Source organism: Anoplopoma fimbria, chromosome 22 (assembly GCF_027596085.1).
Source record: "Anoplopoma fimbria isolate UVic2021 breed Golden Eagle Sablefish chromosome 22, Afim_UVic_2022, whole genome shotgun sequence".
NCBI classification, from domain to species: Eukaryota; Metazoa; Chordata; class Actinopteri; order Perciformes; family Anoplopomatidae; genus Anoplopoma; species Anoplopoma fimbria.
In genome coordinates, this window is record NC_072470.1 from 1,194,348 (window position 1) to 1,210,643 (window position 16,296).

General features: G+C 40.9%; 1 protein-coding gene across 1 annotated transcript in view; it reads left to right on the forward strand.

Moving 5' to 3' along the window:
• Positions 1 to 1,673: 1,673 nt before the first annotated feature.
• Positions 1,674 to 16,296, forward strand: part of LOC129112000 (zinc finger protein GLI2-like) — a 50,289-nt gene continuing 35,666 nt past the window's right edge. The window contains exons 1-2 of the mRNA XM_054624172.1: positions 1,674 to 1,699; positions 2,311 to 2,405. Coding sequence (XP_054480147.1) covers positions 1,674 to 1,699; positions 2,311 to 2,405 — 121 coding nt within the window. The remainder of the gene's footprint in view (positions 1,700 to 2,310; positions 2,406 to 16,296) is intronic.

Here is a 16,296-nt window from a genome sequence, read left to right on the forward strand (position 1 = left end):
ACTGTTGTTAAAAAGCTGCAATATTTACATTTAATTTACATTAAACGAGATGCTAACAGCTAACAAGTTGCCTAAAATTCAGACAAACTTTTTCATGAATATATTAAAAAACCTATTAACAGTCACTATAATAAAGTTATATTATATATATTTTTCTGAATTCTTCTACTTTTGGTCCTTTAAATGTATTTAAATGCTGATTTCCTTCAGTACAGTTTTGCATGCAGGACATTTACTTGTAACGGAGTACTTCTACACTGTAGTACTGGTACTTTTCGTAGTAAATGAACATTGTGTTTTGTTTAAATCTTTGAAGCTACAGAAACAACAACAATCAGCTCGCTGCTAAACGTGTGAACAGCAAATGTTGAGCTGACTAATCATGATTTGTGAGCACTGATCAGAGGACTGCGAGCGTGAAAGAACGCCATTATCTGCCTCGTATATCACCTCCACTAAGTGTGTGTGTGTGTGTGTGTGTGAAGGACTTCCCATGATGCTTCACTCCGGGCCTCTCACACCTGTTACACTGATTCATCCACAGTAATAAAGACAGCAGACACAAGCGTCAGTCAGTCGCTGGGCGTTTGTTAAAGAGGCAGTAAACTGGGTTTGCTCTTTAACTAACTACTGTGTGACCTCAAACCAGCACATTGTTGCTACTGGGAGCCGACCCCAAAACCAGCAGGTCACTGGTCTGGATGCTGGGACCACCAGAGAGTCTGGGACCAGATATGTGTCCCGTTAGAGACGGACGGTTTCACCTGGAGATCATTTAACGGATAGTTAAAGTTAATGTGGCGACAGTTAACCAATACTACCATCATGTACAAGTACTGCATTAGGAGGAAAAGTCAAGTATCAAACATATGACAAATACTCCAAACATGTACAAATACCGCATAAGAAGTTCTGTATTCAAAATGCTACTTTATAAAAGTAGAAATACTCCAAACATGTACTAGTACCGCATTCAAATTGAAACTGCAAACATGTACTAATGCTACAAACATGTACTAATACTGCCTTAAAGTAGAAACACTCCAAACATGTACTTATACTGCATTAAAGTAGAAACACTCCAACAATGTACTAATACTGCAAGAAAAGTAAAAGTCCTCCATTCAACATGTTATTTTGATAAAAGTAGAAATACTCCAAACATGTACAATTACTGCATTAAAGTAGAAATACTCCAAACATGTACTAATACTGCATTAAAGCAGAAATACTCCAAACATGTACAAATACTGCATTGAAGTAGAAACACTCCAAATATAGAAGTGAAAGCCCTGGATTCAATGTGTAACTTTAATAAAAGGAGAAATACTTCTAAAATGTACAAATACTGCATTAGAAGTGAAAGTCCTGCATTTACCATGTGTCTTCAATGAAAGTATAAATACTCTAAACATGTACAAATACTCCTTCTCTGGCTCCATGAAGAAGCTTAAACGTTTTAGAGGAACCTCTCAGTGACTCTTTGAAGATAAATGGTATTGTCCCGTCTGAATAGTGCTTGCTCAAAGGTCCACAGTCAAATAAACTCTGGTGACCCCGTGACCCCCGTCCCCTTAACCCCAAAGCCCCCAGATTGAGTCAGATCTCATGGACCTTTATTCTGGAGGGTAATCTGATGCAGAAGGAACTAAACTATATACTTAAGTCACATGATGACCACGGAGGAAGACCATGAGATGTGGGAGAAAGCTCCTGTTTCTACGGTCAAGAACGTACTTTCATCAAACTGAAAATCATTTAAATAAATAAAGTAAATAAATGAAATATCTAACAGTAATAAAAAGTTTTTTTTGTTTTGCCGCCAACATTTAAATAAAATAAAAAAGGCCAGGAATTTAATAAATACAATTAGTTATTTCTGTGTTTTGTCTCCAATAAATAATGAAATAAATAATACTTCCAGTGCATAAATAAGACAAGATAACCTTTAATCTTCGCTAACTCCAGACAATAAAAGGTGTGTTTTCATCTTTACTGTCTCCCTACATACACACACTCTTTAAACTCTATACTATGAACTGATGCAGGACAATATTTTGCACATTCCTGCACAAACTGTACAAATATTCTACTTTAAAAACACATTTATTTCCGTACTTGATGTATTCTTTCATGTTTTATATTTGATATAATGTCTCCTGACTTCGTACTCAGTGGTATTTATCTCCTGAGGAACCTTTTCATGAACCCTCTCAAGTGTCCTCGTCTCCTCCCAAGTGAACACCCTCCACTCATTCTGCACTCACAGTCTCCTTTTGTGTTTCCTTCCGTGTTTCCTTGCCCTCTCAGAGCTCCCTTGGCGATGGAGACTTCCCCATCGAGAGAGAAACGAGACAACATGGACGGCTTCTCTGAGCTCCAGAAGAAACCCTTGGAGACCAGAGGTAACGCTATACACATATATATATTCTTTAAAAGCTCTGCAGGATGTGAGTGTGGTCGTCCGGCTGTGTGTCGGGGCCCCTGCAGGCTGCAGAGCTCTCTGGGGGCCAAAGGGGGCCACGAACGCGGTGATGAAATATGCATTTAAAGATAAGGTGTCACCTGAGGAGCCGGCTCTCCTCAGTCAGAGGTGACGTACAGTAGAGGTGTGATAAGACTCCTAAGCAGTCCTTAAAGAGCATCGTTAATGTGGCGGGGGCGGCGTGGCCCCGCAAACACCGACGGACGGAGAACACGGAGAACACGGCGCCGTTTGTGTTGTTGAACGAAATGAAGAGCAGCACCGATCTCCTCTCAGCAGAACGAGAGCAGCCATGTTTTAAAGATGACCGCCTGATGAAAGCTCTCCATAATGAGGCTCGGAGACCTCGTTCTTACCTCCAGAGTATAAAATAAAATAAAAAAGAGAGTGACAGAGATGCAGAGTGACGGGCCGCCTTTGAAATGGAAATTAAACGCGTGATTTAGTGACATTTTTACTCGTTAATGAAGGGCTTGGTGGCCTGCCATTATAAAGAAACACTCATTAATTGATAACGAAGGAACAAAGATGGGAATCAAACCAAGAAAAAAACTACAACTAGAATCCCAAAGAGTCACATGTTCTGCACAGAAACACGTCTGGACGTCTCACTTCTTTTCTCACCTTGAGAGTAAGATGAGAAGAGCCAGAGTCTGGGTGTGATTAGCCTAGCTTAGCATACAGACAGGAAACAGGGTCCTACAGCTAACCAGCAGTTCAAACGGTGAAGAAACTAAAACAGTCCTGGGTCGTCCTGTACTACAAACATCTCCTCCATTTTACTGAGGCTGATATTTATGGAAAAAGAAAAGATATGCGTCTACATCGATAACTTTTGATTTGAACGTCCCTTAACTTACTTTAACCTTAGTTTATTTGCCTTTTTGTCCATATATTTGCCATTATTTTATTTATTTTTATTCAAATGTAATTATTATTTTGTATTTGTCAAGCATATATTTGTTTATGCTGGGACAACATTTGAAGAAAAAATATTTGTTGTTTAATTGGACGAAATGTTGATTTCTTGATTTGTTCTGGTTTGTTGTTAAAAAAAAAAGTAGCCATTCAATAGTTTAGAAGATATTATATTAAGACATAACTTTTAAAAATATTGATTTTGCATACAATTACAGTAAATACGGTAAGACGAAGCTTCATTTTACTGATCTGTAGTTTAAAATGTCACAGTTTATGCTTAAGTGGAGCGTACTAATTAAACACTAATTAAAAAGCTCTGCTTATGATAAAGACATAGTTTATTCTAGTCAATGTTTTGGAAATCATCAGGAAATGAAGCGTCATCCGTCAAAGTTGAAGCAGGAAGTGGGTCTGTAAACTGTAATAATTAGACATTTTCTGAGATTTCTTAGAGTGTCACACTTGGTTTTTGTGATAAACCAGTTTTGCTTTCTCTAATTTAAAAAACACAGCACCATAAAGAGAAGGAGGCAGTTGTGTTACGATGCCTTTAAAGAACACGATCGACCTGCTCAGGTTGTTCTCGTGGAGGACGTGTGTAACGATGTCAGGGCCGGCGTGATGAAAGCCGGGCATAACGAGGTTAAAGGACCTGCTTCGTACCTCCAGAGTGAGAGGACGACTATGCAGAGTGACGGCTTACGTTTGAAATGGAAATCCAGCCGGAGAGGTAGCGACACGTCTTCTCCTTAATGAAGAACCTGGTGGCCCGCCATGATGAAGAAATCCAACATTAAATGTTGATTAGAGAATATCAATGTGGGGCAGTTTAACATGAGGAGCTGGAGTGGTTCTGCACATGGTCCTCTTTAATATTTGAACAAAGCTGAACTCTTCTCGGTGGGATTAGAGGGACACACTTTCTACACTGAACAGAACAACCTCTAAGACTTACAGAGTTTTAACCTTTTTAGTCACGTTTTGGTGTTTCATGTTAACTAAAGCTAGCAGATAACAGAGTCATTTTAAAGGAGAACGTTTGGTGGTTCAAGGTTCTCAACGGGAGATTCTTCTGCTCTGACTCATTGTTTTGTACTTGATTGTTGGTGGGACAGAGGAAACAATTGATGATGCTGCTTTGTGCTGTAGGAAAAACTGATGGAGATGCCAAACGTCTTACATCTAATGCCAACAACAAACAACCAAAACCTAACTTCTAACGCCAAACGTCTGACGTCAAACAGCAAAATCGAACGTCAAATGTCTAACGTTTAAAGTCTAACGTCAAATGTCTAACGTTTAAAGTCTAACGTCAAATGCCAACAACTAAAGCCTAACTTCTAATGCCAAACGCCTAACGTCTAACGGCAAACATCTAACGTCAAACGCCATAAACTTACGCCTAACTTCTATCTTCTAACACCAAACGTCAAACGTGTAAAAACTAACGTGTTACTCCTAAAATGAACCTGCTGTTGGCATGATCCCTTAGTGTCCTTGAGCAAGACATTCATCTGCTCATCCAAATGTAGTCGTCCAGGTTTCAGGAGCATTTCTGTCAACGTGAGTCGGTTTAAAACACACGTCCTCTCGTTTACGTTGTCAGAGTCTCCTTCATATAGTAAGAACCTCACTTTATTCTCATTCTTTATTAAACACACGTTACAGGGACAGTATTTTTCATATATTCTGACTCTTTTAATCTCCTCTCCCCTAAAACATGCTCCCATAACTCTTCCTCCCTATCGTCTTCCTCCTGTAAAGCCAAACGTATTTTAATCTTAAACCAACAAGAAGCTCCGAGTCTCGACCAATCAGATACCAGCGCTAAAAACCCACAGCCGTGTGCCAGCGTGTGGAGACAGAGCGATTACTTATGGGCGTAATATGCATTATTATTCCTGCAGCCGGGTCCTGATAAGTGAATATGCAGCAGAGCCCGGGTCCTTGAACCTGTGAATATACGGCTGCTGGTTTTATGTTGGTTTCATTCCTGTCACCTAAGTCATGCCACCTCCGCTAACAGCCGCCACGCTTTATATCCCGTCCAGCGTTATTTATTCACAACAATTCCCCCTCTATCAAAGCTCACGGCTAATGCCGAGTTTTAATATGTTATTTACACATAAAAAAACAAGCCATTTATGTGTGCATGTGTGCAGAAGGCAGGAAAATGAATGGGCCCCGGCGCTGCCGACCCGATCTGTTATATCACAGTTTAACAATCTGGATTGCTAATAGAACCATTTATCACGGAGCGGTCATTTGTTTTACGCCGGCGGCCCCGGGGCCCCGTCTCCCAGAGGCCTATGGAAATGTGGGGGAGTGCATAATGAAGTGAGTCACTTTGTTTAAAGAGTGGATCCGACACGCGGGGACTCAATTAGGACAGACGCAGGTGGCTCCGGTCGGCCCCGCTCCGTCCACGCCAACGCCGCCACCGACCACGGAGGTGCTCCAACAGGAAATGAAAACACTCTGGCGCCGTCTTTCTGGGATGTCAGCTCCAAACTAAAAAAGGGGGGGGGGGGTCGATCTGGCGGAGCCGCCACTCTGCTGCTAAATAGATTCAAATGAGCGCCTGTATTTCCTGTGACAGCGCGCATCTGTCTGCCGGGCTCCGCTGGTAATAACCAAAGGTATTTAGAGAGCGGGGAGAATGATGCATGTGTCACAGAAAGACGATTTCTTTAAATCCCATTGGTTAAATGGAGAGTTATTGCCTTTGAGCAGGAAACCCATCCTTCTTTAACGTCCAGGAAACTCCGTCCTGATTGGCTCCTGACGCTCCATTTAATCATATTTGAACTGGAAATCCTCCATTTGGGAGCCAATCAGAGTCCAGTTTTTGGGGCAAAAATAAACATTTTTGATCTAACAAAGTGCCGTTCTGGAGCTTTCAGCCGTGTCACATGCTCTTCATGTTTTGTTGTCAACAATTTGTGTATTTTAGATTTCTTTTTTTTGTTTCTCTGAGCACTGAAAGTTCTGCTCACTCCCCGGAAACAGCAGTTAGAAGTCCGTTATGTAGCCGTTCTGGAGCTTTCCGCCATGTCAGATGTTCGTAATCAGCAGATGGCCTTTGTTGTCAAAGAATTTAAGACTTTCAAATTTCTGTTTTTCCTCTGAACACTGAGAGGACTTCTTGTTTCCTAGAACAGTAGTTAAAAGTCCATTTAGCAGCTGTTCTGGAGCTTTCAGCCATGTCACATGTTCTTCATGGCAGGTGGCATTTTCCTACTTGCAGACTTTCAAAATCCTGTATCGTATTGCTGTTTGCAGAAAATGACAACTCCCTTAAGAGTCCATTTAGCAGCCGTTCTGGAGCTTTTGATCACATGAAATTATCTTCAAGAGCAGAATTCTTAAATCCATTTAAATCGCTGTAAAGGAACAATTCTACGTCAGCTCCATCCACAGATAAACAGCCATAAATAGAGTGGGTGTGGTGAGATAACTTGGATATTTGAGGTATTTTAAAACCCTTCCTGCTGCAGAGGAGGCTTTGTTCCGTGGGTAAACTAGGCCACAGGAAGCTGCCGGCTGCTGCTAATGATTTGATTAACTGGCTGTGGAGGCTCATGACATTCATCCAGCTCAGAGTGAGTTTGTCATTTCAGAGGGAGATTGATGTCCCTCCCTCATCCCTCACCCCTCCCAGGTCTTTCTGCTGAGTCTGGCTGGTCCGCAGGGACAAACCCCGAGTACTTAGCACCGACTCGGCTGCTCTGTGTGGGGGAGGGGAGGGGAGGCAGACCTAAACAGGCTAAACAGACAACAACCACACTACTGTATTTAAAAACACATATCTTCTTCTACGTTTACACCTAGCGTCCACGCTACTCCGCCGTTTTAAACCCTAATTATTTATTTTTTAAACGCTACTGACATTGTTTTATTTTGAAAAGCGGCGTTATCAGACCCATGAGCGAACGATTATAGTCATGGATTGCCGCTTTGAAGAGGCCGATGGACACAAAACGCAGGACTTAACTTTTCTTATTAATCTTATTTTGTTCTGCAAAACTATTGTGAAGTTCACATAGAAACTGTAAAGGAACAAAAGCATAAATCTTCTCTAGTACGATGCTGAAATGCTCCGTTTTTAAAACACCAATGATGTGTGGAGGTTTGTACTATTTAACAAGCGTTCTGTAAATAAGGAGTCAAAGAGGAGCTGCCCATCAGGAGCAGTGTGTTTAGAAGAGGTCTGGTTGTGTAAAGAGTGTTTTAAGATAAGCACGCCGTTCCTTATCTGGTGGACGGGTGGAGTAATTGATGCTCCGGCCTCCACCGCCGGCTACCGGGCTGCACTCAGGGGGTCAGGACGCTGGCAGAGAGAAATGTGACCACGAAAAAAAAGCCTCAGCATCCTCCTCCTACTCTAAAGGAGGACCACTAATCTGCCTGAGAAGAGGAGGAGGAGGAGGAGGAGGAGAAGAAGAAGAGACCCCTGACATCAGAACTGAGTTTAGACTGAACGTTCCCAGACGTAACACAAATATCCACTGATAAGGTTTTTAATACGTTTTTAGAAGTCTTAAAAATCTACATTTGAGTAAATATTTAGCAGCCAAAGCAAATAGTTTACCGGATATTCAACTTTTGTTTCTTTATAATACGTTTAATACTGGACTAGTTTCTTTAAAGGGTTTGTATACAGGCAATAAAGGTTGGTTTATGGCTTTTTGACAGTTACACTCATTGTCTTTTGGATTCTTTATAGTTCATTTTGTTTGTTCATCCTCTGGTGTTTCATAGAATAATGCAACAAACAGCGAGTTGAGTATTAACGCCAAAATATCGATCATCTAACTGACAGTCTGCTGCTGAAAACTGCTTGTTTATAAAGTTTATTTTTATGAACAGATGAATAGAAACAGATGCATCTCAGATGATGATTTTGTTAAAGACATCTGCTCAGACTGATGGTTTACCTACTCATAAAGCATTAAAACTACATGTATTTACATGCATTCTGTCTGATAAAGTGGGTTTATTCTCTTTGTACAACTGTAAAGTGGAACGTTGGTCCATTTCTGTTCTTTACTGACTCCTGAAACCTTCGCTCAGAAAAACTACGTTCATCTTTCCTAGAACCTGCAGCGTTTTTGGAGCTTTTAAAGTCTTTGAACGCTCCTCCTGATGTGAACGAGACACTTTAAACTAGATTTAACACATTTAAAACCAGGATGAGGAATCATTTGAACATCTTTTAGTTTTTCCACTTTATGGCGTCATTTAAAGGAGCTTCCTTTCTGTTTAACAGGTGACAATGTAAGCCTAAAGTCAGATTATTAATGCAGCAGTGTGCAGAAATAACAGAGCTTTTACAATCATGTGGAATTATGGGGTTTCTGCACACACACACACACACACACACACACACACACACACACACACACACACACACACACACACACACACACACACACACACACACACACACACACACACACACACACACACACACACACACACACACACTCTTAGTAAACATTTAGCTTGTTGACTTTCCAAGATGTCCTCGTCCTGTTTTATCTCAGATGTGGACATTTTCTTATTTGTTTCTATTTATAGTGCCGTTGTAGATTACTGGATAAATACTCTCTGCCCTCACTGGCTCCTTTAGAACAGTCATTAAGGAAAAAAAAAAAACATGGCCTAGATATTCCACCAGAAACACATCCTACATATGGAAAGTAAAGCTGGGAATATTCTCTGTGCATATCTTTTTTATTCCAAATCACCTCACAAGTGCTAATAAATCAGTGAGGGAGTAAAAACACAAAGTTTGGGAGTTTCACTGCTTTGTTCTTCTCGTTAATCCTCATTTCTAGAACACTAAAAAGAACAAGAAGAAGAATACAGTATACGTTAAGATATAGGAAAAATCCTTCTTTACATCATTATTAACCAATATAAAAAAGTAGATATCCTGACTTTGTCTCCGTTTGTTTAAAACAACAGCACTCATCAAAGTGTGTTCTCAGTGAGGACGACTGAGATATGCAGCCACGAGCTGAACGCATCAATCTCCCCGAGCCGTTAAGGTTTCCCCGCACTCATTCCAAAAACAACAGGACACATTCCTGGAGATTTACAGCTGAGGGGAGCCGGAGATGTGAGGATGTTTGAGAGGATTAGACCCAAACGCTCCCACAGCTTCACTGTTCTATACGGATCGAGGGCTGAGGGAGGCTTTTGTTCAAATGCAGAATCAACCGTGCTTTAGGAAAATGAACGAGATAAAGTATATTTATTTCTGTCTCATAAAAAACATGTTCAGCTTGTTGCATTCAAATCTCTACTTTTATCCAGAATCATCCAGAGACTCCTCATGACATGCAAACACAAACTCAACTTGTGCTAAGCTAATGCTAAAAGTGGAATCAGAGCGTGATGGAGTAAGAGACTCTGTATGACTTTATTTCTTGGAGGAGGAACATGAAAGTCGTTCTGAACGTCTGAAGGAACTGTAGATGTTTCCTAAACGTGATAAACACACTGAGGGAGGAGGAGGAGGAGGAGGAGGAGGAGGAGGAGGAGGAGGAGGAGGAGGAGGAGGAGCAGGAGGAGGACAGACTGTAGCGTCTTGTATAAACAGTTCGGGGCGTGGGACATTCTGACGAAGACTCAGCTCAGATCTGACGTTACGAGCCCAAACACATCTGCACGAGTCTGAATGAAACGCTGCACATGTGGAAGTGCTGCATGAGTGTGTGTGTGTGTGTGTGTGTGTGTGTGTGTGTGTGTGTGTGTGTGTGTGTGTGTGTGTGTGTGTGTGTGTGTGTGTGTGTGTGTGTGTGTGTGTGTGTTGGCTTAACTTGTGACCCATTAAGCAAACAGAGGGATCAGTGTTGGTGTCAGTGTGGAGGCCGGAGTGCTCTCACAGAGCGGGTAAAGTAAACGGCTAAAACAAACTGCTGGTTCTTTGTTTATAGCAGAATATTATGCTGGATATCAACACTGCAGAGCTACGAGACATACTGGAGAGATGTGGAACACGGTCGGGATCAAAGCAAAGGATTCTGAACGGCCGTCTTCTGAAATCGCAGCTTTTCTCACCTGCATCATGTTTAATGACTCAGGAGTTCAGGTTTAGGAGCTGGTTTTAGTGCTGGACTACATGGAGTTTAAACAACGTTAAGTTTGGTTTAAAAGGGGACAAAACTTAGTAGTGTTACAAACAAAATATATCCCAGTTTAAACCAAATTCAGCCCAGTTTTTTAATCTAAAAGTAGCCCCGTTTAATAACAATATTTAGCCCAGTTTAAAGCCAAATTTACCCCAGTTTTAAAAAATCCAAATTTAGCCCAGTTTAAAGCTAAATTTATCCCAGTTTTAAAGCTAAAAGTAGCCCCGTTTAATAACAATATTTAGCCCAGTTTAAAGCTATATTTACCCCAGTGTTAAAACAAAATTGAGTCCAGTTTTAAGTCAAATTTAGCCCAGTTTTATAACCAAACTTTGCCCAGTTTCAAAAACTTAGTTTAGCCTTGTTTTACCAGTTTTAAAAACAAATTTGGTTTAGAACTTGGTATTAAGTTGTTAAAGGAGTTTTAAAAGCCAGGAGTCTCAGCAGCTGCTCAGGTAATTAGGAATGCGTTGGTCCTGATCTAGTCTTCTTGTAGTCTCACCTCTAGTCTCTGATCTGATCTGTGGATCCAGACTTTAAAGCCCTCATCTCCTGCAAAACAAACAAGAGATTTTATGCCACATTTTTACATCTTGACTAATTTTACGGTCACATCTTGTAGTGACTCCAAAGCCTCTGAACCATCATTCAGACAAACATGGATCGCTCCTTTGAAGCCCAGACAAATGAAGTTCTTTTGGGGTTTAGCAGCTCGTTATGGTTCTGACCAGTTCGACCGCAGTCTGCAGGCCCACCGTGGTGGAACAGGACAGAAACACTTTAACGTTTCACATCCAGGATTTTCCCCCCGTCCTTCCCGATCTGCCAGCTGATGGAAATCCCCCGACGTCAGGTCCTGACTCAAACACCAAACCACAGACAGTAAACCTCCACAGACAGTAAACCTCCACAGAAAGTAAACCTCCACAGAAAGTAAACCTCCACAGAAAGTAAACCTCCACATCGTCACGTTCAGTCTCACTGCACTCAGAACTAAAACATTAAAGCCTTGAATCTCACAGTGTGAAGAGACTTAAAGAAGGGAGAGAATCTACATTTCTTCATCTTTTTGAAGGAGGTAAAAAGAACAAACCAGTCCCCAGAATAAATGTTGTCATAGTACGTTTCTACAAACAAAGGCATACGTTGAATGTGGACGTTTCTGAGCAAAGATATGTTTCATATCAGTCTCTGATCAGGCTGGTAGAATGTAGTTAACAAAACTACTTGGTTAAGGTTAAACTAAATATCATTTGTCTTCAATTAGTAACACAACATAAAGTTACAATGTAACATAACAATGTTACATTGTAACTTTATGTTAAGAAACAAAGTAAAGTAACAATGTAACGTAATAACGCCTAACGACAGTGTAAATAAATATAAACTGCCCTTAGAGAACTCTATGTTCGTGACATAACAAGGTTAAGTAACAACATAACTACGTAACCAACAATATGACGTAACGACATATCGTACAAATGTAACATAACAATATTACGTAAACACATAACTGCCCATAGCTAACCTTCTTACCCAACAGTAAGTAACAATGTAACAACTTAATGTAATGAAAAAACGTAACAACTAAATAACAATGTTACAATGTAACAACGTAAGAACTTGACAACTGAACAACATAATAATGTAACAATGTATTAATAAATAATAATTAATAATAAACAACGCAACAATGTAACCTAATAATGTAATACAACAAGGTAACAACTTAACAACGTAATGAAACAACGCAACAACGTAATAACATAACTTAATAGTGTTACGTATCAATGTAACGCAAGAGCCGTAACAGCTTAACAGTGTTACAACGTGATGTAACAACCGTACCATAACTACCCAACACTGTCCTGTTACAGCCGTACCAGCGTAGTGCAAATGACTAATAACTGTCAGTACCTGAACAGAACCCCTCTTCATTCCACTCTAAACTAAACTGTAGTCTCACTTCCCGTTTCTGCCACAGTGAGAACAGAGACGGCCTGAAGCCCACAGCTGCACCGTCTTTACAAAGTTACAGTGAAATGAGAAGACGCACACTAATTGCCTTGTAAGTATTGCAGAAAGCAGCTGGAGATTAGCAATAACAGCTAATTAGCCCGACGACGGTGGAAATCAAAGCTCGCACATGAGGATAAACACACAGTGTGGTGTTTGTCTGGCGATTATAAATCTTTATGAAGCGCCGGGTTGTCACGTTGGTGGATTTTAAAGGCTCCGGTCTGAGAGGGAGTGTTGTGTTTCAAACCCACGCCTGCTTCACCAGTGGCCCTTAGCAACGGTTAAAACACTGTAAATACGACTCGGTACACCACTGAGGAATATTTCCCCTCATAAACACTCTGAAGTAAGAGGCTCCCCATTAGCTCGACACTCTGAGAGCCAATGAAAGTGATTAGAGCCTCAGTAAAAGAGCTTTTGTGGGAATAACCCTTTAATGGATGACGCTCGGAGGGATTTGAATGGAGAGAAGATCAGATTAAGAGAAGGAATGTTATTCAATATAATAAGAATCACCATCCTTGAGGTCCACGGTGTTTAGGTTAAGTAGTTATCTCTTGACTCAAAGATGTTGTCAGCTAATTTTAAAACAAACTAAATGGATTTAAGTGTTGTCATTTTGTCCCATTATGTTCCTGGGAAAAAGCTTTGAAAGAGGATTCAAACGATCGTGTCAGAAGAGAGAATTTACAGTTCACATTATTGATCTGTTGAGCGAGTAAAACAGAGTTTAAGAGGTTGAACACAAACATTTAGCAGGAGGTTGGGTTTGTTCTGAGGTCATATTTAACATGTTTTTTAGTGTTCTTTAAAATAGCCAAGTAAGCAAGGAGCTACAGCTGGATGACCTCATGACATTATGAAGAACTTTGATTTTTCCTTATCCTTAAAGTCTAAACTAGCCTTTTTGAAATTAAATTTAGATATTTTAACCACATTATTTTGGTCTTTTCCTTCATTTGCTAAACCCCAAACATAAAATCTTTATTAAACTGTTCAGTTTTTCTTCCTCTCACAGAAAGCCGAACCCTTCAGTCTCTTCTCCCGGTTTATTTTTCTGAATTGAATCGCTCAGCCGCCCTTTTGTTGCCGCGGCGACGCCCCCCTCCAGCCCTCAGAGGGCCTGACAACAGTGAACCCACACGGGGTCAGGACTCTGAATCCACTCCTCCCTCTCCGCCTGACCGACCAACCGAGGCTTTGTGCCTCCAGAAAGAGTCTTCCTCACAATGCTCCCATCGCCAGCTCATCACACAGAGAGGCTTCTGGGAAAATGTAGTGTGAATAAATTGTGAATAAACAACTGTCCTTTGCAGACTTAATTACTTAATGTTAAGTAGCAAGTGTAACAACATAGAATAAAAACTTAACAATGTAAAGTTACAACGTCACGTAACAATTTAAAGTAACAAGGTAACGCAACAATGTGCATAACAACGCAACGTAACAACGCAACAAGACAATGTAACAAGACAATGTAACAAAACGTTCAAAAACGTAACGCAACAATGAAATGCAACAACGTCAGGTAACAGCTCAGCATAAAAACATTACGTAGCAACGTTACGTAACAACGTAACAACGTTAAGTTATCTGAATCCAACTTAAAGAACTCATTCTGTTTATCTCTCTGAAGAGAAGAAACTTGATCATGGTCAAACCATCAGATCAAATGTAATCAATGCCACTTAAAGATGACTTTTAAACCGATGACAATAAGATAATGGAGGAAGAGAGAAGTTTACTCTTTTTGTTCCACGGAGGGCGTCTGGAGTTAAAGTTCAGAACTCAATCAGTCTCCTCCTCCAGCTCCTGGAGGACGGAGCGTGTAGACCGTCGGGGTCGTGGGTGTAACGACACATGTCTGACTGCCGGGGAAACCCGATCGCTGGGCCTCCGCCAGGAAACACGAGCCGGAGCGGCGTTGAGGGCCGACGTGACGCCTCAGCAGGAGGTCTCCGCTAATCAAGGCCCCCCCCCACCCTGAGCTTTCTGCTGCCAGCTGCATCCAGCAGTGGGATGTGATGGATTCAACCACGACATACAGTCATTTCTCATGTTCTTGGCATTTATGACTATCTTGTTTCAAAGCACATCTGCACTGAAAGAGAGTTCTCTTTAGACTGCAGAAGCTACTTCACAGATTCAGATTTGTTTTCTTTGGTATTATGGGTTAGAATCTCATAATTATAAGAAATAATAAAGTAGAAAAGACACCCGTATTTGGTGATGTAGCATCGTAGCATGATTTTGGAATTACAAGAGATGTTTCCGGACTTATATTACTTGTTTGAAGCCCAACCAGGATGTTTTTCATGAACCTAACTCAGTGTTTTTGCAGCCTAAACATAACGAATTGTTTCACGGTAACATGTGGCGTAAAATGACACGCAGAAAGCCTGAAATGCGTTAAATGTGTAAATACTCAGAATGCGGTGGTCTTTATTTATCTTCTCATGAGAAGAGGTCGGTTTGTTTGCACATTAAAGTGCTAAAAACAACATGATGGATGCAGCGATGAAAGCGTTGATTCATCTGCAGTATGTGTGTGAGTTCTTCGGTTCACCCAGCTAACGGCTCTTTCAGACTAATTGTTGTCCTGATGTGCTTCGTCTTGGTGGTGTTTTGCACAAGCTAATTATCCACCAAACCAGGCCAGGCCCGGACCGAAACAAGGTCAGCAGAGAGAGATCTGCATATCAGAGCTGCTCCCGTTTGTTCCATGAGTCCAAACAGCCGTCGCAGGAAGTCGTTAGAGACGAATCACAGGAATGATGCTACGTCTCGTTAGCGGGAACAAAGTTCATGTTTTATGTTTTGTTCTGTTTGGAGTTTGGACTTTTAAAAAAGTTCCCGAAACATTTTGTTTCTCCGTCTTTTGTTGGAGTCACTGAGTCGAGAGGAGATGAGGTGGCTCATTGTGTGAAGCCTCCTCTTCTTCTTCTCAGCACTTTATCATCACACACTGCTTTTGCCCCCTTTCTTCAGAGGCTGAATTGTGAGGGTCAAAGGGTGGAGGAGGAGGAGGAGGAGGAGGAGGATCAATACTACACTCTGGTCAGGGTCTTGAAACTAAACCACAGTCCTCGGTGTTGACGTCTTAAAATAACCATAAAATGGATTTGAGCTCAGTGCTGCCACCGGTGGCCAAGAGCTGAAACACAACCGAACGGAAACCGTCTTCCCTCTTCGTCCACTGAGATCTCTTTAGTACATTTGTCCTTTTTGTAATGCTTGCTTTCATGCTGGTTTGGAAGAAACTAATGAGTACATCTCTGAGAAACACAAGATTTAAACTGGTGCTTTTGTGGAGAAACTTTTATAGATCTGACTACTGAGTTTCTTTAGTCCTTTTTTTATATATTTTTCAGTTCTCATTGGCTGACCTGAAAACTTATAGAAAACACCGGAATAAATTATGTTTTTGGTCGATTTAAACCTGACTTTTTCTATAATTTACACGTCAATTTTCTTATTTTTTAACAGTTTTTTGTCACAAATTCTTCACACAAAACGCAAATACTATGCTGTGAAAAAGTGACGTCATTTTCATCAGAACGAGGTTGACTTTTTGATAAGGAATAAAATCATCATCCAATCATGGCCCTCTACTTTTATTTAAATCAACACGACAAATGTTATTACTCCTTTCAACCTTGACACATGCAGCACAGACAAGATCCACTGCTTCCCTTCTTACCTTTCACAATAAAAGCCCTAGACGTATGATCT